Here is a 23,844-nt window from a genome sequence, read left to right on the forward strand (position 1 = left end):
AGAGCTGCCAGTCTGCAAGAAGCTGCCAGTCTGCAAGAAGCTGCCAGTCTGCAAGAAGCTGCCAGTCTGCAAGAAGCTGCCAGTCTGCATGGAGCAGCCAGTCAGCTTGGAGCAGCCAGAGCTGCCAGTCAGCATGGAGCAGCCAGAGCCGCCAGTCAGAATGGAGCAGCCAGAGCCGCCAGTCAGAATGGAGCAGCCAGAGCCGCCAGTCAGCATGGAGCAGCCAGAGCCGTCAGTCTGCCAGGATCCGCCAGTTAGCCAGACACTTCCAGATCCGCCAGTCAGCCAGACACTTCCAGATCCGCCAGTCTGCCAGGATCCGCCAGTCAGCCAGACTCTTCCAGATCTGCCAGTCAGCCAGACTCTTCCAGATCTGCCAGTCAGCCAGACTCTTCCAGATCTGCCAGTCAGCCAGACTCTTCCAGATTCGCCAGTCAGCCAGGATCTGCCAGAACCGCCAGCCAGCCAGGATCTGCCAGAGCCTTCCTCCTCTCCTGTGCTGCCGGAGTCTCCCGCCTGTCCGGCGCTGCTGCCGGAGTCTCCCGCCTGTCCGGCGCTGCTGCCGGTGTCTGAAGAGCCCCTCTGTCCCGAGCTGCCCCTCTGTCCCGGGCTGTCCCTCTGTCCCGAGCTGCCCCTCTGTCCAGTGGGGTTATGTAGTAGGGTCGCCGTAGTTAGGAGGCCAAGGAAGCGGACAAGGTGGTGGTCTAAGACTATGGTGAAGTGGGGGCCACGTCCGGCACCAGAGCCACCACCGCGGACAGATGCCCACCCAGACCCTCCCCAATAGGTTCAGGTTTTGCGGCCTGAGTCCGCACCTTGGGGGGAGGGATACTGTCACACCCTGACCATAGTTTGCTTTGTATGTTTATATGTTTTGTTTGGTCAGGGTGTGATCTGAGTGGGCATTCTATGTTGTGTGTCGAGTTTGTCTGTTTCTGTGTTTGGCCTGATATGGTTCTCAATCAGAGGCAGGTGTTAGTCATTGTCTCTGATTGGGAACCATATTTAGGTAGCCTGTTTGGTGTTGGGTTTGGTGGGTGATTGATCCTGTTGTTATTGTTATTGTTTTTTGTATTGATTCATGTTTCTTCAGTTTTATTAAACATGGATCGAAATAGACACGCCGCATTTTGGTCTGACTCTCTTTCACCTACAGAAAACCGTGACACCATGCCTCTTCATATGTTATACTAGAACAATCAGGGTTGTTTTCAGTCAGGACCTGAAACTAACGCTAGGAAAGTATGTATGCATTTGCTCCCATTGATGTAAAAAGGGTCTCTACAGCAACTTGGAGCACAGCCATTAGGGATCGAGTAGGAATTGTTATTGTGGACCGCAGGCTGAGTACTAGAGCGAAGACCACTAATGGGAACCATGTGGAGAGTTTTGTTGAGACGGGCTCTCTGTGTGTGTGTGTGTGTGTGTGTGTGTGTGTCAGCTTCTAGGGCATCTGCGGTGTGTCTTTGCCTTACAGTCTGAGGCATGTTCTCAGAAGTCTTTTGATGGTCCCTAGCAGTGGTTTGGCCTCTCCAGGATCCCCAGTCCAACACAGTCTGGAATACAGCCTGCCTGATGATGACTCACAGCGGCTAAAGCTAAAACAGAGCTGCAGCAGGGGCAGTCAAGTGTGGGGCTGCTGTTCGGCGTGTGTGTGTGTGTGTGTTTCAGGGGGCAAATTGTTCATCCAAAGACGGCATGTCTTGGTGGGCCCTGTTGCACCAAAGCATTGTTCGAGGTGAAGTCGAATCATAATCATGTTCTTCCTATAGGCCTATTACCAGTGTAGTTCAGCATATTTGAAAGTAAAGTGCTGTCTGTATTTAATTTCCTTTTTCTCCTTTTTTTCCGTTCCATTTGTGGAAAGGATGTTTGTTACTCATTTGAATGCTGGGATTGTTTCCTCTGCAAAAGCATATGAAAGTGTTCACTTTCAAAAATGTATAGAAAGTGCTACTCTTCAGGCTCCGCTGCAGCATATTCCAAGGATTGTATACTTACTGCAAAATGAGAGATGTTTAAGTCACTTTTTCCAGAATACAAGAGAGTCCCATGTATGAACAAATGTTGGTGTGGGCTGTTTCCTAAACTGCCTCTGTCTCCCCTTTGTCTTTTTGTCTTTCATCTCTTTTCCCTCTCTCCTCCCTCTTTTGCTCTTCGTCTCTTTCTCAACTTCTCTCTCTCCCATTTTCTCTCCGTATCTCCATTTTCACACTCTGTCTGTCTCCGTCTCTTTCCTGTGCTCCCAGTCCCGCCCTGCGTCCTGACGCTGTCGCTCTGTTTGGCAGGGAGCCACGGAAGGTGCTTCTTCACAAGGGCTCCACAGGGCTGGGCTTCAACATCGTGGGCGGCGAGGATGGAGAAGGCATCTTTGTCTCATTCATCCTGGCTGGAGGACCAGCAGACCTGAGCGGGGAGCTGAGGAGGGGAGACCGCATCCTCTCGGTCAGTGGCTTATCGGTCCTCGCAACGAACCAACCAGCCAGCTAACCTGTGGCAGGGCTTACACATCTGAGATATTTGCTTAAAACATACTTACAGCAAGTTGCAAAGCTTCTACAGTAGTTAGTGCTTTGTCATAATGACATATATAGCTACAGCTGTACATGGTTTAGCACTGAAGATTTACCATCAAAGATTTGCCTTTACAAATAGACAATTTTAGCAATGTAGAGAGGAGTAGACCCAAAGGGGTAACAAGATAAAGATGATACCTTGGGCAGCATGGAGTCAAAGTAATCAAAAGAGACAGCATTGGACCATCTTCCAGTCAAGTTCACAGCTCTCATATAAATCAATAATCTCTTATAGCTAACGCAAGGCCCCCCATGATGACAGATGGGTACCTTTCTGGAGGGCACATCTGCTCAATGGCCCTGCTGGAATTGTGAACCAGGCATTTTCTCTAGTCACAATCCTCTTAATCATACCAAGGTCATTCTTCCACTGATTGAAAACGAATCATCAAGCTGGTGATCCAAGAAAGAAAGGAATGATAGGCTGAGGCTCTCCTCCACATCCTTATATCAAAGCCAGGTAGTCGCATGCCCTTGTAGGCTAAATATCTCTGTGAGGAACAGTGCTGGTTTGTCCATTGACCTGGTAATCAAGGCTCCATGGCTGAGGTCCTGTGCTGTGTGTCTCAGGTGAACGGGGTGAACCTGCGGAACGCCACACATGAGCAGGCAGCTGCAGCGCTGAAGCGGGCCGGCCAGACAGTCACCATCATTGCCCAGTACCGACCAGAAGGTAGGAGTTTCTCTCTCTCTCACTCACACACACACACACACACACACCAAAAACCTTGGCCAAGCCAGTCACACGCGCCATCGTGCACATGTTGATTTTGTCTGTGGACAGGTCGAAACACACATGAAACATTCATGGACATTTAGCTAGCTTGTGTTGCTAGTTCATTTGGCCTGGGGGAGAAACATTGGGTTGTTATTTCACCTGAAATTCATATATTATTTATTTTTTTGCTGGATCTTTGGTGAATTTTGACCGGTAGTCATACAAAATCATATGTTCCTCTACTGTGATGATTAATCCACAGATAAAATGGGAAACCTAGTTATCTTTCATTAATCTCTCCTCGCTTCATCTTTCAATCACCCACGTGGGTGAGTATGCTCGTGAAAACCAATGAGTAGATGGGAGAGGAGGAACTTGCAGAGCGTCGAGCAAGTTCTATTTTAGCATCTGGCTACGCAGACGCTCGAGCAGTTTGGAGGAAATTATTGAATAACATGTACACTGAACAAAAATGTGAACATGCAACAATTTCTAAGATTTTACTGAGATACAGTTCATATAAGGAAATCAGTCAAATAAGGAAATCAGTAAATTGGAATAAATTCATTAGGCCCTAATCTATGGATTTCACATGACGGGGGATACAAGATATTCATATGTTGGTCACAGATACCTTAAAAAATAGGTTGGGTAGGGGCATGGATCAGAAAACCAGTCAGTATCTGGTGTGACCACTATTTGCCTCATGCAGCACGACACATCTTCACATAGAGTTGATCAGCGAGCCTCCCAAGTGGCGCAGTGGTCGAAGGCACTGCATCACTACAGACCCGGGTTCGTTCCCAGGCTGTGATCGGGAGTCCCATAGGGCGGCGCACAATTGGCCCAGCATTGTCCGGGTTAGGGAAGGGTTTGTCTGGGGGGGGCTTTACTTGGGTCATCGCGCTCTAGCGACTCCTTGTGGCAGGCCGGGTGCCTGCAGCCTGACCCCGGTGATCAGTTGAATGGTGTTTCCTCCGACACATTGGTGCGGCTGGCTTCCAGGTTAAGCGGGAGGGTGTTATGAAGCGTGGTTTGGCAGGTCATGTTTCGGAGGACGCATAACTCGACCTTCGCCTCCAGAGCCTGTTGGGGAGTTGATTCAAAGATCAAGATTGAAATTGGGTTTAAAAAAGAGGTAAAAACACCAAAAATAAATAAAATAATTGTTAATTGTGGCCTGTAGAATGTTGTCCCACTCTTCAATGGCTGTGCGAAGTTGCTGGATATTGGTGGGAAATGGAACACGCTGTTGCACACGTCGATCCAGAGCATCCCAAACATTGTGGCATGTTTGGGGAGTATGCAGGCCATGGAAGAACTGGGCCATTTTCAGCTTCTAGGAATTGTGTATAGATCCTTGCAACATGGGGCCATACATTAACATGCTGAAACATGAGGTGATGGGGATGGATGGATGGCACGATAATGGGCCTCTCATAACGGTATCTCTTTGCATTCAAATTGCTATCGATAAAATGCAATTGTGTTTGTTGTCCGCAGCTTATGCCTGCCCATACCATAACCCCAATACCACGGGGCACTCTGTTCACAACGTTGACATCAGCAAACCGCTCGTCCACACCACGACATACACGTCGTCTGAAATCTGCCCGATACAGTTGAAACTGGGATTCATCCATGAAGAGCACACTTCTCCAGTGTTCCAGTGGCCATCGAAGGTGAGAATGTTCCCACTGAAGTCGGTTACGACTCCGAACTGCAGTCAGGTAAAGACCCTGGTGAGGATGCAGATGGGCTTCCCTGAGACAGTTTGACAGTTTGTGCAGAAATTCTTTGGTTGTGCAAACCCACAGTTTCATCAACTGTCCAGGTGGCTGGTCTCAGACGATTCCGCAGTTGAATAAGCCCGGATGTGGAGGTCCTGGTGTGGTTACACGTGGTCTGCGGTTGTCTGGTCGGTTGGACGTACAGCCAAATTTGCTACAACAATGTTGGAGGTGGCTTATGGTAGAGAAATGAACATTCAATTTTCTGGCAACAACTCTGGTGGACATTCCTGCTGTCAGCATGCCAATTGCACGCTCCCTCAAAATTTGAGACATCTGTGGCATTGTGTTGTGCGACAAAACTGCACATTTTAGAGTGGCCTTTTATTGTCCCAAGCACAAGGTGCACATGTGTGTTAATCATGCTGTTTAATCAGCTTCTTGACATGCCACACCTGTCAGGTGGATGGATTATTTTGGCAAAGCAGAAATGCTCATGAACAGGGATGTAAAGAAATTTGTGCACAAAATTTCAGAGAAATAAGCTTTTTGTGTATATGGAAAATTTCTGGAATCTTTTATTTCAGCTCATGAAACATGGGACCAACGATTTACATGTTGCGTTTATATTTTTGTTAAGTATATGTGTACATTTATTTTTCATCACTTGCTCACACAACGTGTCTGGTCTAGTCAGGGTGTAACCCACATACTTTACATTTTAGTCGCTGTCTTCCAAAGCAACCTCAAGTCAGTTGATGTGCAGTAGGGGGCTGCTGAGCAACTGCACAAACAGCTCATTCTTGCTTCTACTTCCAAAGTCATCTTGATCTTTATGTTGTGGAACAGATGTGCTGAATAATCATCTTGGTCTTACTGAAGACTGAGTTACATGAGGGGCATACAGGTGGTCTAGTTAAGCAAACCAGCGCTTACAGTATTTGTATTTCTTACTTTAAAGTGTAGACCTACTAATATAAATATATACTCAACAAAAATATAAATGCAACATACTACAATTTCAAATATTTTACTGAGTTAGTTCATGTAAGGAAATCAGTCAATTGACATAAATTAATGATGCCCTAATCTATGGATTTCACGACTGGGAATATAGATACAGTATGCGTCTGTTGGTCACAGGTAGGGGTGTGGATCAGAGAAGCAGTTAGTATCTGGTGTGACCACTATTTTCTTCATGCAGCGGGACACATCTCCTTTGCATAGTTGATCAGGCTGTTGATTGGAGCCTGTGGAATGCTGTCCAACTTCTCTTCAATGTCTGTGCGAAGTTTCTGGATGTTGGCGGGAACTGGAACATGTTGTCGTACACATCAATCCAGAGCATTCCAGACATGCTCAATGGGTGACATGTCTGAGTATGCAGGCCATGGAAGAACTGGGACATTTTCAGCTTCCAGGAATTGTGTACAGATCCTTGTGACATGGGGCCATGCATTATCATGTTGAAACATGAGGTGATGGCGGCAGATGAATGGCACGACAATGGGCCTCAGGGTTTCGTCACGGTATCGCTGGGCATTCAAATTGCCATCGATAAAATGCAATTGTGCTTGTTGTCCGTAGTTTCTGCCTGCCTATACCATAACCCCACTGTCACCATGGGACAGTGTCCCCAACGTTGACATCAGCAAACCGCTCACCCACAGGACGCCATACACGTGGTCTGCGGTTGTGAGGCCTGTTGGACGTACTGCCAAATAATCTAAAATTACTTTGGAGGCGGTTTATGATAGAGAAATTAACATTCAATTCTCTGGCAACAACTCTGGTGAAAAAATAAAAACATAAAGGGGGATGCCTAGCCAGTTGTACAACTGAATGCATTCAACAGTCTTCCGCATTTAACCCAATCCCTCTTAACCAGAGATGTGCGGACCTTCCTGCAGTCAGCATGCCAATTGCACACTCCCTCAAAACTTGAGACATATTTGGCATTGTGTTGTGTGACAAAAATGCACATTTTAGAGTGGCCTTTTTTCCCCAGCACAAGGTGCACCTGTGTAATGATTATGCCGTTTAATCCGCTTCTTGATATGCCACACCTATCAGGTGGATGGATTATCTTGGCAAATGAGAAATGCTCACTAACAGGGACGTAAATAAATTTATGCACAAAATTAGAGAGATATAAGATGTGTGTATGGAACATTTCTGGGATTATTTGTTTCAGCTCATGAAACATGGGACCAACACTTTACATGTTGCGTTTATATTTTTGTTCAGTGTACACTATAGTAAAAACCAATGTTTCAGAACCACGTGACATGTAAATGAAACGTGTCCAAATATGTTTAAACTACTGCAGTGCTATAAGCTTGACAACATGCAGCCCTTACCTGGTTCTGGTTTTGTTAGCTTGAAGAGAGTCTGGTTTGCAAATGAGGACAGTAATAGAGCGTTGTGTGATTGGCTGCTTGTGGCGGGATTCAGATTCCGCTTACATTCGCTGTACATCCAGGGTGAAGTGTAGAGCCAATTGCAAGTCGGGTAACCGAAGGGCTGTGTTGTCCTTTCCCCTATTTCAAGTCCAAGCCCCTGTGTGCAGTGTATCCGTCTTTGTGGTCACTGTACTCGGGAAGGAACAAGAAAACAAAGAAAACCGGAGTGAGGGCCGGCGGTAGGATGCGAACATAAATACAGAACGTGCGCGAGGAAATAGCTAGCCTGCTAATAACGTAGTAGGGGAAGAAAGGAAAAGGTGGAAAAACAGGAACTTTCTCAACATCACCCAAATGTGGAGGGGGGATGGGCATTAATATACCACGGGCTGTGAAGTAACACAGAATTGCACCGAAAAGAGGTGAGGAAATGAACAGGAATAACTTTTCTCTCGTAAATAATACACTGAAATTTCATTGGAACCAGGCACACACTTTGTCGGTACGTGTCTTTTGTTATCGTCTTGCAACCTTTCTGAGTCGGTTAACGACAGTAACTTGCCATTATAGCTAGGTATGGTTTTCTGTTGTCCATCCAAATTGCGTGGTAAACTCAATTGATTAGCTAAGCCTGCTACGTGGATAAGCTCCTGTTTCCCCCCTTTGGTAAATGCTATTCTTAGCTATGGCCGATGCAAGGATCAGTGTGGAATTAGCTAAATACAAACGAATGTAACATTAGATTCTATGCCGCTAAATTACTTCAGCTAGCAATGTACCCTCAGCTCGCCAGCTTCCACCAAAGGTAGATACCTAATTTAGTTGGCTAGTTCATTAATTTAACTACCTGGTTAGTTAGCCAGATGAATTAACAGACGCAGTCGAGCTTGTTGGCTGTGTCAAGAGGGTAGCCAAAAGTGTTACTGTAGGTAGACTTATTCGTCAGCTAGGTACAAATGTTGAATTATAGCGCAAGAACTTGTCCTGACACTCTACTTTGGACATTACATATCTAAATTACTGCTGTTCTTATTGATTTGTAGACACGAAAGGCATATTTGCTAATTGGCAGAAAAGATGGGTACGTTTTTTTTAAATTACTTTTCTTGCCCAGTCCAGGGACCATACAGTATGTTAGCAAAAAAGTAACGTCTTCTCAACGTTTAAAAATGAACCGATTTGGTAGACGTTATTTTGACCTCCAGAATTCATTGGAAGAAGATTAAACGCTCTACTACCTACTAAAAATGTTACAAAGCTAATGTTCTAACGTTAGTTCAACACGTTTTTCCGTTAAGAATTTCCTGAAATTCTATTCATTTTGCCATGGCTAGTGCTGTTTTGGTTGGCTCATATTAGCCTATAACAATGTTCGCATTTCTCAGTGTTGTAGTCGAGTCCCTTTGGCAGAAGTCCAAGTACCAGCCTACTTTATTTTATAGACCTAAGAACGTCAAACTATGCGCACTCTTCAATAGGGAAGAATGCACTGCGTTGTGATTCTGGATAGCTAGCAACGATGACAAGAAACTGGGGAAGTGACTCGTTTCAGTTCGTTTTTCCTTGTTCTTGATACCACGTCTTGTTTTGATTGTCATGTCTATGCAAAAATTCGCTGGCTAACCATCAACTGATGTATTTGAGACGTGCTCATTGTGCAACGTTATTTATGTTTTCAATAAACATTGGGACACGCAATAAGGTTTTACATGTCAACAAGCTAAGCCAACCCTGTCTGTGTGGCTCCATAGTTGCGCACGCGTTGGTTCTGTTGCCAAACAACCAACCCGTCTATACTCAAGGGGAGAGAGACATAGCTAGACTGTTTTACTATTAAACGCAATACTGGTATTGTTTGAAATTTTGTAAAGCAGTGTTTCTTAACCAGTCAACTAAATTGGTTGACTGGTGGTTACAGCTCACCAAGAGCCTATCCAGTCAACGTGCAAATCCAAGTCAGGAGAAGTTGAGTCGCCAATGGGCGAGTAATGAAAATCGTGACTCAACTACAACACTTATTTTAAAATATATATTTTCTGCATGCTTTCTATCTGGTATAGCCTACCTGGCTGGCATGAAAATGAACCATGGAAAAAGCATCCTCCATTTGCTATTTAGGTGTATTTGTCCTCTGCCCCTGTTTGGAGACAGGTGCATGGTAATGGTCCATTCTAAATCAAAATAATACATGTAAAGATGAGCTTAAATCAAGAATAGTCTGATGGGTGACCATATTAGCCTATCACTTGTGATTTGTTTCTTGCCTTACTCTGGTCATCAATGTCTTTTTTTTGTTCTTTAAAAAAAAATCCTAGTCGCACACCTCATGTAGCCAAGTGTAACAGTATAACTTTAAACCGTCCCCTCACCCATACCCGGGCGCGAACCAGGGACCCTCTGCACACATCAACAACTGACACCCAGGACGCATCATTACCCATCGCTCCACAAAAGCCGCGGCCCTTGCAGAGCAAGGGGAACTACTACTTCAAGGTCTCAGAGCAAGTGACGTCACCGATTGAAATGCTATTTCGTGCGCACTGCTAACTAAGCTAGCCGTTTCGCATCCGTTACACTAGCTCATAGGCCTATATGTTTTGATAACTTCTTAAAATTAAGCACATTAATCCACTTTACAAGGGGTGTAGAGCCTAACTGACATTCATAAGCAGTGAGTGAGTTTCAAGTTTGGGGAAGAAAGTGTTCACTATTAAAATGCACCTTTTATTATAAAATCATTACATGCATAATCACATTTGCGGTCACTTTTGATAATGGTGTTTTCCTGCTAATGCCGTGGTGTTTTCCTGCTAAGCCTACTGCCGTGTGCGCATTGCTATGCTTATAATGTGAAGAAATAAACTATTAGGCTATCAACATTTTAAGCTAAACGTTCTGATATGTTCCGTCATCCTCAATTGCGTAAAAAATAAAGGGTTTTTGATGCTAGTGGTTGTATTAATTTGGGATCTATTGCATCCCACAATTGTCCCAGACTATGTTTGGAATATTTATTTCTCGCACAGAATAGAATAGGTTTACTTTTGTACTACGGGGATAGTACATTGACATAGGCTACTGCTTTTGCTGTTTGTCAGGCCTACTCATCTTGTTGGCTGACGAAATGTAAATGTGGACACGTGCAGTTGCGTCTGTGATGTCTGTCTTCACTTGTAGCCTGTGAAAAAGAACCAATCACATTATGGAGAGCCATGTGAGTGAGAGGGGCTTCAGAGCACTCGGGGAGAAGGGAACTATTATATTTACCCCAAAGGCACAATGGCCTCAAAGGCATGGATTTTTTTTAGGCGTCATTACAGCCACACAAAGGGGATGCCGCTGGGAAATTCGAGGCAATATTAAGTGCTTATCAAATTGTGAATGAGAGGAGGGGCCTCTCGAGTGGGGCAGTGGTCTAAGGCACTGCATCACAGTGACCCGTGGGACGGCGAAAAATTGGCCCAGCGTCGTCCGGTTAGGGTAGTGTTTGGCCGGCTGGGTTGTCCTTGTCCCATCGCGCTCTAGTGGCTTCTGTAGTGGGCCGGGCACACGGACACTGTCGCCAGGTGTAAGGTGTTTCCTTACGCATGGCCTCCAACCTTCGCCTCTCCCGAGTCCGTACGGGAGTTGCAGCGATGGGACAAGACTGTAACTACCAATTGGGGAGAGAAAGGGGTTAAAAAAAATAAAATAAAAATGTGAATGAGAGACTGACGTGTGTACAGCCTGTGCAAAAAATGCCTTTGAAACTACTTTTTTCGAATCCTCATTAGTTGCATCCTTACAATCTATTAAAAATCTAAATGTGTAGCCCAACTCTTGTAGAACAACTCAAGTTACATTAAGAACTCTAAGCATATAGGAGTACCTATTTTATTTTGTTAACCGCTCAACACAGAATAGCCACATGCACACTCCCTCAAATCATTTGGAGAAAATATCCTTTATTTTATTCAGCTTTGTTCAATTGTATTCTTCATACTATGAAGTAATACAGTGCCTCGGAATTCTAATCAAATTGTGTTTCCTAAATGAGCTAGTGTAGCCCACAGCCATATGGTATTGCCAGATCAGGACCTAACATAAGGAAGTCTGAGTATGCTATTCTGTTCTTATGAAGAAAATGTAGTCTATTTCATATCATTTTTCTTTAAACCTGTCTAAAATATATAATTGATTTATTGTGAAGGTGTAGGCTTATGTTACATGGTTTTGTTAGACTTTTTAAAATGTATATGTTCCAAAGGTCTGCGTCAGTGGCTTGTAGGCTGTGTGGAAGCCAGGAGATGCTAAATGTGCATGTTAATTAACGGTCAATCACCGGCTGATTTTTAAATTTAATGGCGGCCACAGCCCTAGCTCCAATGGCTGTAATTTCCCTCCATATTAAAGGGATAGTTTGAGATTTTGGCAATTAAGCATTTTATCTACTTCCCCAGAGTCGGTTGATCAAGAACAGCTAGCAATATCTTAATCACATTTTCCATATTGTATGTAAAAATGCCTCAAGGCTTGTCAATACAATAGTGCCTTTTGTAGTATTGTGCTTTTACTGTTAGACAATGAAGGACACTCACAAATCAATATTTGTTGAAGGGCTGGCAGTACTTACTTAACCAGCCCTAAACAATGAGACGACTGTTGGCAAATTGACCTCCGCTCCAGGGCCTGTTGCACCAGTTGGTCGTAGTTGGGTCGTTACATCCAAAATAAAATTCGCTATATGCCGGACTTGAAAAATTATACCTGTTACTCCACCTGGGAGTAAGCCCTTCTATGAGCTACACCTGGGTGTATATTCTATGCCTAGTCGGTAGCAGGCGTAGGGTGTTCATTTGGGACTATCCTCATCATGATACCCACAGGAAATGAGTTTCGTGTTCATATTACACAACCTCAGCGGGTTTGCCGAGTTACCTATGCTTGAGTCAATAGCAAAATAATACATTTGATTCATGCTACATTATAACATGTTGAATGTGTCTGATAGATTTAGCAAACAAATGATGAGCTACCACCTCCTTGTTTGCCCAGCCAGAGGTAAAATAACCAAATTTGCCAAGAGCATGTGAGCGGAGTTGGAAATCCCGCTCTATCGAGCAGTGCACCTGCTCCAGCGCTTCATGTTCTTTCCAACCACTCCGCAAAGAAAACCTCAGTTTTCACAGGAAGAAGAAAAAAATACAATTCTAAATTCGGTACATTCATTAAAATCACAATTTAACCAACACCCCATCTATTTGTTTGACTACCTGGACCTACCAGTTGATTTAAGTATTGAAACCAAACCATATGGATATGAATGAAAAGTATTTGAATAAAGGTGAATGTAAGAAGCGCACATTTCAAAAAGGCTACTTGTCAACATAATATAAAACATAATATAAGCACACTAAATAGGTCAGGAGCCAGACAGGGAACCTAAGAAGGAATGAAAAATAAAGGATTAAGGCTATAGCCTACAAAGAAATGCATTGTGAAGGATTTGCGAGTGTGACACAGTAGGCTGGTAGAGATATAAAGCAGTCAGCATTTCAACAACATTTTGTTTGATTAAATCATTTATATTCTATAACTTGACCTAGAATTAAATTCAAATGAAATGGAAAAATGAATTTGCCTTTGAGTACATTTTTTGAAACACGAGTTTGGATAGTCTGTGGCTTCAGGCTATTGGGCCAAAATCAATTAGGGCCTATTTGTATAGATAATAGAACAACACTGAATGAAATCTTCAGTTTTTAATGTAAAAATACATTATTTGTTGGTTATAAATACTTTGCTACGATGACACACTTATCTACCCACCTCGGTCCTTTCTTTTAGCATGTTCACGAAGTAAGTACACCATGCTTTTGGGATACATGTCTTTTCATATTCCACAATACGTCTTTAGTTGTGGACTCTACATCACCGCACTCCCTCTTGCTCTTTGTCCTCATCTTTGTAAGTCATCTTGATTTAGCACCTGTGTGTTTGATCAGTTTCTTAATGAAAATATTTAGCGAACTCCATGACAGTAGCTAAAGCAAGGTGCAATACCAGCACACAAGTAGACTACAAATGCATGCTGGGCTGCACATTCCCTGAGCTCCTGATGTGAGCACTATTGGAGCGACACTCCCGTCTTTGGGAATCTCGCTCCACACTCCAGCCAGATTGGGCACTCTCCTCGTGCCAGCTCCACTCACATACTCTGGCCTACAGACAGAGATTCGGTGAAACAAAATCAGACAATTGGTCAAGATATAAGCTTGACCAAGAGCAAAATAATCATTTTTTTTTATACTGGGCTACATAGCTAACACGCTTGCAAAATGTTTTGATCAGTGCTAATAGATGAGCAAACTAGACTAAAGATTGTCATCATGAGCATTCGCCTCAATTTAAAGTTACTGCAAGCTCTACAGAGATGCATTTGGAACGTAGTGTGGTGTTGCAATGTTGTTTTCCGTCATAAAAAGTCTGGCTCCTTGTAATATGCTCCGACATTCTATTTACTTTTGCACTACCTGAAAATTGAGAAGTGCCATATCATACCTTCCAGAGCTATCGGGCAGTGTTTTCACTTGGTTCTTTGATCTGATCTATAGGCTGTTCATCAAAGTAGGTTATTTTGCATTGATAACCAAATATAATCTGATTTTTGATTTGATAATCTCAGCGACCATTCAACCAGTAAACCGAACAAGAAGAATCCACCCTAAAAGGTATTTTGTTTGACTTTAATAATTAGTGATTCCAGGTAGGGCTGGGCGATATATCAATTTCATTTTATTATTTAAAATTTGTTTTAGAAGCAATGTTCCAAATGCCTGTATCACAAGAATCAAGGTTTTTATGAGTGTTTTATCTCTTTTTGGTCTCGTTTCCTTCTGTACTGTGTACACTGTGTACCTTCCCACTCACACACAGACACCAAGCCCCTCCCCCTGCCACTCGCAACAAAGGTGAAAGATAACTTCTTCCTCTCTGACAATAAGCAGTTTAAACTCTATTTCCATTTCAGGTTTGTTCCAACAGAATCAGTTATATTGACACTGAGATGCTATTGTACTGTGATAGAACAGCACTTCAGTTTCTACCGATACTCTTTCTCAACTCCCAAAATGTAGAACAGGCCCTATTAAAATGAGAGTATCAATGAACGTGTGGGAAGTTTCTGTCGTGCGCGGCATCGTAATACCAAGTACCGCTAGCAGCATTTTAGCCGCAGACTGTTATGTGCTAGCGGTATAGTCTATTTTTATGAATGTGCAATGATCATAAAGACTAATTTAAATCATGAATAGGCAACTTGTTTTCATTAGGAGAAATAAGCATCTTATCCAGGAAAACCACTTGATTTCAATATATTAACAAAGTGAACAGGCTATGTTGCTCAAACAGTTGGTGACGGACAGGAGGGTCTATTCATAACAGTTCTAACTTGGTAGAAAGCAAATAGATCCGAGTTGGCTAGGCTTGAAATATAAAGATTAGCTGGCTACTCACTAGCATGTGGGCTTGTGCCTGAGATATTGTTTGAGACCTGTGTTAATTTTCTATAATGCCTGCTACAAGAAGTTGGTCGTTATTAGTGGATGTACATGGTTCTCATATATATATAACTTTCCATAGACTAACTTGAAAGGCAGATCAGTGGTTATCCTCTTGAAACTCCCCATCCCGGATCCGGGATCGTGACTAAAGCCTCAGGCTCATTAGCATAAAGCAAGGTTAACGATTTCTGAAAATCGCAAATAAAATGAAAATAATGCGCCTACTCTCAAGCTTAGCCTTTTCTTAACAACACTGTCATCTCAGATTTTCAAAATATGCTTTTGAACCATAGCAATTGACTAATTTGTGTAAGAGTATGCTAAGCTAGCTTAGCATTTTGAGTAGCATTTAGCACGCAACATTTTCACAAAAACCAGATAACTAAATAAATAAAATCATTTACCTTTGAAGAGCTTCGGATGTTTTCAATGAGGAGACTCTCAGTTACATAGCAAATGCGCAGTTTTTCCTGAAAGCGTCTGTGTGTAGGAGAAATCGCTCCGTTTTGTACATCACGTTTGGCTACCGAAACGAACCGAAAATTCAGTCACCTACAACGTAAAACTTTTTCCGAATTAACTCCATAATATCGACCGAAACATGGCAAACGTTGTTTGGAATCAATCCTCAAGGTGTTTTTTCACATATCTCTTCATTGATATATCGTTTGTGGAAGCCTGCATTCTTCTCTGAATTCTGTGGAAAAATACTTGCAGCTGACTTTTGCGCACCAATTTCGGCGCAGGACACCGGGCGGACACCTGGTAAATGTGGTCTCTTATGGTCAATCTTCCAATGATATGCCTACAAATACGTCACAATGCTGCAGACACCTTGGGGAAACGACAGAAAGGGCAGACTTACTCCTCTCGCATTCACAGCCATATAAGGAGACAATGGAAAACAGAGCCTCAAAAATCCTGCTCATTTCCTGGATGCCATCTCATCTTGGTTTTGCCTGAAGCTCACGTTCTAGGGCACGCACAGAAAATATCTTTGCAGTTCTGGAAACGTCAGAGTGTTTTCTTTCCAAAGCTACCAATTATATGCATAGTCGAGCATCTTTTTGTGACAAAATATTGCGCTTAAAACGGGCACGTCTTTTTATCCAAAAATGATATAGCGCCCCTAGAGTTTCAAGAGGTTATTGCAGAAAAAGCAGGTTAAACTATTTTGATGAATTAATGAAAGTATTAGTGGGTCTTGTACTTTTTAGCCTAGGTATAATTTACCCTTTAATTGTGCAACAAAGCTTTATTTAGAGAACATATACAAAATGTATAATTAGATGTATCGTGATATCGGCCATAAGTTTGAAAGAATGGATATGATTTCTCGGCCTTATCGCCCAGCCCTAAGGTGAATGCATTGAGTTATTGAACTTGTTTTGGCTGATTTCATGGGGCTACAGAGCTGTTTCCCTTCCATTTGGGACTTATTTTATTGTACTGATCAACAACAATAGCATGAAAGTAGCTTGTTTTCTAAAAAATGTGTGCCGTCTCTTTTACCCAATGATGTCATTAGGTGGCCAGTTTACGAGGCAAAAAAAATGATAAAGTTTGAGACAATAAATAACAGTTGGGAGAGATGTGAGAGTTGCCAAATAAGTGAATGTTTTTGGTGGCAATCAGCATTGAAATCAGCAAATTTTGCATTATGTACTAGGGTAGTGAATTGACGTTAGCTGTCAGCTTGCAGGGAAAGTTAGCATACAAAGCTGGAAGCTACCGCTATCTAATTGCATTATAAAGTGTTCTAACCTGTATGGACATGGTTTTGTGAAACGTTACGCTTCAAAATGTGTACATGCCGTGTCGCATTATTCAAGATGGTAAACTTCTGTGCAGCATGAGTGGGGAGCTAACATAATGTATCCCAGACTCCCAGTGCAGGATAGCAATGAGTAAGTGGACCAGACACGGTGCGCTATAATAAGGGGTCGGCTGCGCTGATAGACAGGCCTGATCCGTGAGACACATTTGACAAAGTATCAAAAAACAATAGCACATTCTAGTACTGAACCGTTTTAAATGTTCTAGTGTGAAAAAAGTAATGTTTTGGTATACGGTGCTACACTAATTGGGCTTATATGGTTTCTATCTACTTTTGAAAATAATTTGTGAAATATTGGGTTTCTACGTTGTGTAAAAGCACTATATTCCCATTGAGATGCATTACATAGAAAATTGCACACTCTCTTTAAAATGTCAGGTTTGTGATGACAGGCAAGAGATCTGTCATTCATTGCTATCTATGATCATTTATCTCCTGGAGAGGAAATCCCTTTTTCCTTTCTTTCTGTGCCCCCTAATGTTACCAGGTTGTTAGCTAGCTAGCCAATGATGTAACATGACTTAACAAAGTGCCAACATGGTTAAAACATGGTTTTAGAAGGCCCACGACATAGTGGGCCTTCTAAATGAATGAATGTAAAATGCGGTCTCGGCAATCCGCTATAGGAAGATAAAAATGTTGTGCCTGTAATATGGGTCAGATCTTGTAACCTGGTTGAACTAGAAGCGAGCCGTTTTCACTGTAGTAGTAATGGTGCAACCATTACTTTTTCTCTAGGGCACTCGGAAGCAACGTTACATTGAAGCCTTATTATTACAACAAATATTATCTGGATGATTTTTTTGCTAGTTGCACAGTGCTCCCAAAATAAAACTCCTGGTCGCACAGCAAAATATTTTGTTGCATATGTGATAGGGGTGTAACTGTTCACCAAACCCACTGTTCGCTGCGAAAATTAAATGTCATTCACTATATTCAGCATTCACCATGTTCCTTGCATTGTCTGTGTGACGGGATTGTTATGTTGGGCCTCAAGAATTTACCAGTTAAGTCTTAAATACCAGTTGGATACAGTCATTTGATTTGAACTCCTTGCGAAATGATGTTGGCAAATGGCCAACAAGCTGTGTCAACCATAAACTAAAAGTACAGCTATATCATGCTTGTAAGCAAATTATTCAGTTCAAAATGCAATAAAATATTTATACAAGTCTCACTGCCAAAAATGCTGTTCTAGAGGCCCTTTTCTTAGTAGTTGATGTCAGAGGTCACCATGTGGGAGAAGTGGGTGCTCAGGATGATAGACGAGTTTCCCACTAGTAATTACTAGTTTGAGGACCGTTCAAGTGGATTTTTCAGTTGCATGTGGTAAATTCCCACTTTCTACTTGCTTACCAACGCACCATGACACTGCCTCCTTCAGTGCCAGATGCACACTTGTGACTCTCATAATAGTAATGTGATGGGTTGTCACTGTTAAAGGTTCAAGGCAGCTGTTTTTTTTCTCAATATCAAATCAATTCTGGGTGTTAAGTACCTTATTGGAAGTGGGGAGGGGACAACTGTAAACTAGCTATTATTGGCAGAGGTTTGGAATTCTTATTGGTCTAACTAATTTACAAAACTCCATTCCACCAAAACAGGCTGAAATTTCAGGAGGCCTTTTCAAACAGGTCTTACACTAAAAGGGCATTTGCAGCATTTTCACAATTGCACAGTATTATTCAAATCGTATAGTGTGGATATATATATATATATATATATATATATATATTTATATTTATTTATTTTAAGAATTCAGTTTTAGACTTCACTGGCCTTTTTATGTAAGCGCAACACAGGCTGTATTAGCCAATCAATTGAATGCTTTGGTTTTCTAATATAGGGTGGGTACTTCCTGTTTGCTGAAATTGGTGCAAGAGGGAAGTTCGTATAGTGACCCAAGCACTTTCACGAGGTGCTGGAACTCCCTATTCTCAACCCCTGAGAATGGGCGCAAATCCACGGCTGTAAACCAAAAATTGCATATAAACAAAATAGCAAAATAATTTCTTTGGTCAGAACCGGCTACCAAGGGCTACTTGAATGCATAGGGGAGCCAATGTTTCTTTACGTTTCTGTCTTGCTCTGATATACTGGGGTGACGTCAGCGTATATGTCAACATATTTGAAATGTTGGCAGCTGCATAGGCTGTTTTCTTTGTGTGGCGACATAATGTTAACATTTTATCCACAACTCTGTCCATCGCCGTTGTAATCTACTTGGAATCCAATGATGGAGGATCTTCCAATTCTGGTTTATCAACCCCACCACTCGCCATCGTACAGAACTAGTTTCCGGCTGCGCCTCACAAATGCCAGTTTGAAATGTGCCAATTCGAATTTTGATTACAACGTGCGCATAGGCTGCTGTAATTTTAACAGAATAGCCTGAAAAGTTTTCAGGTCAGATTTACTTGCGTCATTGGCCTACAACACTGCATAGTTATCCTATAAGCCTAGTGTTTTTATTTGATTAATATTTATGTATTCATTTTGGCGCACAACACGTACTGAACCGAGGTCCTTGGATCGAATACCTGTACCATCAAATGTTATTTGTCACATGCGCCGAATACAACAGGTAGACCTTACTGTGAAATGCTTACTTACAAGCCCCTAACCAACAATGCAGTTTAAGATAATATTTACTAAATAAACTAAATTGAGAAAAAAGAAGAGAACTCAAATTAAACGAACACTTAGATAATGATGAGGCTATACAAAGGGGTACTGATTCGATGTGTGTGGGTACAGGTTAGTCGAGGTAATTTGTACATGTATGTAGGGGCAAGGTAACTGTGCATTGATAATAAACAGCAAGTAGCAACAGTGTAAAAACACCCCTAATATGTGACCAAATTGGACACACTAGAGCCCTGGACATGCCTCACAAACTTTTTAACTGCCATGAGGTAACAGGTCAGTAATGGGCGCTGCTTAGCAACCATTATCAGTAGCTCCAGATGGCGCCGGAGAGGATGGCTGCTGTTTCATGGGCTCTTAACCAACCGTGCTATTTTATTTTTTTTGCATTTTCTGTAACTTATTTTGTACCTAATGCTGCTGCTACAATCTCACTTATGACCGAAAAGAGCTTCTGGAAATCAGAACAGCGATTACTCACCTTGAACTGGATGAATAATTTATCTTTAATGAGAGGGAATTACTCCAGAGACCAGAACCTTATCCCCGTCATTCACAGGAGAAAGGGACAAAAAAGATATCGTGAAAAGTGATTGGGGTGCCTAGTGAGGATCCGCCAACGAGTGGCTAATCTGCCCTTTCCATCCGTACTACAGGCAATCGCTGGAAAATAAATTTGATGAGCTAAAAGCACGTATATCCTACCAACAGGACATTAACTGTAATATCTTTTCACCGAGTTGTGGCTGAACGACAACAAGAATAACATACAGCTGGGGGGGGGGTTATACACTGCATCAGCAGGCTAGAACAGCAGAATCTGGTATTACAAGTGGTGATGGTCTATGTATATTTGTAAACAACAGCTGGTGCACAATATCTAAGGAAGTCTCAAAGTTTTGCTTGCCTGAGGTAGTGTGGTCTACAGCTTATCATGATATACACCATCTACCTAGAGGGTTTATCTGTATTTTTCGTAGCTGTCTACAGACCGACGCTGGCACTAAGACCGCACTCAATGAACTGTGTAAGGCCATAAGCAAACGGGAAACGCTCATCCGGTGGCCGGGGACTTTAATGCAGGGAAACTTAAATCTGTTTTACCTCATTTCTATCAGCATGTTAAATGTGCTGCCAGATGGGTAAAAACTCTAGACCACCTATACTGCAAACACAAAGACGCATACAAAGCTCTTCCTCGTCCTCCATTTGGCAAATCAGACTATAATTCTATCTGCCTGATATCTGCTTACAATCAAAAATTAAAGCATGATTCACCAGTGACTTGGTCAATAAAAAAGTGGTCAGATGAAGCAGATGCTAAGCTACAGGACTGTATTGCTAGCACAGACTGGAATATATTCTGGGATTCTTCCTATGGCATTGAGGAGTACACCACATCAGTTGGCTTCATCAATAAGTGCATCGACGACGTCATCCCCACAGTGACTGTACGAACATACCCCAACCAGAAGCCATGGATTACAGGCAACATTCTCACTGAGCTAAAGGGTAGAGCTGCCACTTTCAAGGAGCTGGACTCTAACCCGGAAGCTTATAAGAAATCCTGCTATGCCATCCGACGAACCATCAAACGGGCAAAGCATCAATATATGACTAAGATCGACTCATACTACATCAGCTCTGACACTCATCAGATGTGGCAGGGCTTGAAAACTATTAGACTACAAAGGGTTGTACAGCCGAGAGCTGCCCAGTGACACAAGCCTACCAGATGAGCTAAATTACTTCTATGCTCGCATCGTGGCAAGTAACACTGAAACATGCATGAGAGCACCAGCTGTCCAAATGACTGTGTGATCATGCTCTCCGCAGCCAATGTGAGTAAAACCTTTAAACAGGTCAACATTCACAAGGCCGCAGGGCCAGATGGATTACGTTCACGTGTACTCCGAGCATACGCTGACCAACTGGCAAGTGTCTTCACTGACAGTTTCAACCTGTCCCTGACTATGTAATACCAACATGTTTCAAGCAGACAACCATAGTGTTCTTGGGCACAGGAACTAAGGTAATTGGCCTAAATGACTACCGACCCATAGCACTCGCATCTGTAGCCGTGAAGTGCTTTGAAAGGCTGGTCATGGCTCGCATCATCACCATTATCCCAGAAACCCTAGACCCACTCAAATTTGCATACCACTCAAACAGATACACAGATGAAGCAATCTCTTTGCACTCCACACTGCCCTTTCACACCTGGACACCTACAGTGGGGCAACATAAGTATTTAGTCAGCCACCAATTGTGCAAGTTATCCCACTTAAAAAGATGAGGCCTGTAATTTTCATCATAGGTACGTACACTTCAAGTATGACAGACAAAATCAGGTAAAACAAATCTAGAAAATCACATTGTAGGATTTTTAATTAATTAATTTATTTGCAAATTATGGTGGTCAATAACAAAAGTGTATCAATACTTTGTCATTGCCAACAAAGGTTATATAACAGGGGTCAAACGTTTTCTGTAAGTCTTCAAGGTTTTCACACTTGCTCGTATTTTGGCCCATTCCTCCATGCAGATCTCCTCGAGAGCAGTGATGTTTTGGGGCAGTTGCTGGGCGACACAGACTTTTAACTCACTCCAAAGATTTTCTATGGGGTTGAGATCTGGAGAATGGCTAGGCCACTCCAGGACCTTGAAATGCTTCTTACAAAGCTACTCCTTCGTTGCCCGGGCGGTGTGTTTGGGATCATTGTCGTGCTGAAAGACCCAGCCACGTTTCATCTTCAATGCCCTTGCTGATGGAAGGAGGTTTTCACTCAAAATCTCACGATACATGGCCCCATTCTTTCCTTTACACAGATCAGTCGTCCTGGTCCCTTTGCAGAAAAACAGCCCCAAAGCATGATGCTTCAACACCCCCCCCCCCCCCCCATGCTTCACAGTAGGTATGGTGTTCTTTGGTTGCAACTCAGCATTCTTTGTCCTCCAAACACGACGAGTTGAGAGTTTTTACCAAGAAGTTCTATTTTGGTTTCATCTGACCATATGACATTCTCCCAATCTTCTTCTGGATCATCCAGATGGTCTCTAGAAAACTTCAGACGGGCCTGGACATGTACTGGCTTAAGCACGTGAACATGTCTGGCACTGCAGGATTTGAGTCCCTGGCGGCGTAGTGTGTTACCGATGGTAGGCTTTGTTACTTTGGTCCCAGCTCTCTGCAGGTCATTCACTAGGTCCCCCCGTGTGGTTCTGGGATTTTTGTTCACCGTTCTTGTGATCATTTTGACCCCACGGGGTGAGATCTTGCATGGAGCCCCAGATCGAGGGAGATTATCAGTGGTCTTGTATGTCTTTCATTTCCTAATAATTGCTCCCACAGTTGATTTCTTCAAACCAAGCTGCTTACCTATTGCAGATTCAGTCTTCCCAGCCTGGTGCAGGTCTACAATTTTGTTTCTGGTGTCCTTTGACAGCTCTTTGGTCTTGGCCATAGTGGAGTTTGGAGTGTGACTGTTTGAGGTGGTGGACAGGTGTCTTTTGTACTGAGTTCAAACAATAATACAGGTAACGAGTGGAGGACAGAGGAGCCTCTTAAAGAAGAAGTTACAGGTCTGTGAGAGCCAGAGATCTTGCTTGTTTGTAGGTGACCAAATACTTATTTTCCACCATAATTTGCAAATAAATAAATTAAAAATCCTATGTGATTTTCTTTTTTTTGTGTTTTTTTTTTGTCTGTCATAGTTGAAGTGTACCTATGATGAACATTACAGGCCTCTCATCTTTTTAAGTGGGATAACTTGCACAATTGGTGGCTGACTAAATACTTTTTGCCCCACTATGTGAGAATGCTATTTGTTGACTACAGCTCAGCGTTCAACACTATAGTACCCTCAAAGCTCATCAATAAGCTAAGGACCCTGGGACTAAACACCTCTCTCTGCAACGGGATCCTGGGCTTCCTGACGGGCCTCCCCCAGGTGGTAAGGGTAGGTAACAACACATCCTCCATGCTGATCCTTAACACAGGGGCCCCTCGGGTGCATGCTCAGTCCACTCCATTACTCCCTGTTCACTCATGCCTGAACGACTCCAACACCATTATTAAGTTTGTCGATGACACAACATTGGTAGGCCTGATCACCAACAGCGACGAGACCTGTCCATGTGGTGCCAGGACAACAACCTCTCCCTCAACGTGATCAAGACCAAGGAGATGATTGTGGACTACAGGAAAAGGAGGACTGAGCACACTCCCATTCTCATCGACAGGGCTGCAGTGGAGCAGGTTGAGAACTTCAAGTTCCTTGGTGTCCACATCACCCAACAAACTCATGGTCCAAGCACACCAAGACAGTTGTGAAGAGGGCACGACAAAACCTATTCCCTCTCAGGAGACTGAAAATATTTGGCATGGGTCCTCA

General features: G+C 42.9%; 1 protein-coding gene across 9 annotated transcripts in view; it reads left to right on the forward strand.

Annotated features, from left to right (window-relative positions):
- The window catches only part of LOC135526342 (disks large homolog 3-like), a 146,918-nt gene that overhangs the window by 104,357 nt on the left and 18,717 nt on the right, over nt 1-23,844 (forward strand). For 3 of the 9 annotated variants that reach the window (XM_064954641.1, XM_064954643.1, XM_064954639.1), the window contains 2 exons: nt 2,250-2,445; nt 3,147-3,249. In XM_064954641.1, the coding sequence (XP_064810713.1) occupies nt 2,250-2,445; nt 3,147-3,249 (299 nt within the window). Of the gene's footprint in view, nt 1-2,249; nt 2,446-3,146; nt 3,250-7,527; nt 7,929-8,110; nt 8,232-14,111; nt 14,137-23,844 lie in introns of those variants that run through there. The other 6 variants (XM_064954644.1, XM_064954642.1, XM_064954645.1 and 3 more) reach the window with 5 other exon arrangements.

The sequence above is a fragment of the Oncorhynchus masou genome, chromosome 32 (assembly GCF_036934945.1).
Source record: "Oncorhynchus masou masou isolate Uvic2021 chromosome 32, UVic_Omas_1.1, whole genome shotgun sequence".
In the NCBI taxonomy this organism is placed as follows: domain Eukaryota; kingdom Metazoa; phylum Chordata; class Actinopteri; order Salmoniformes; family Salmonidae; genus Oncorhynchus; species Oncorhynchus masou.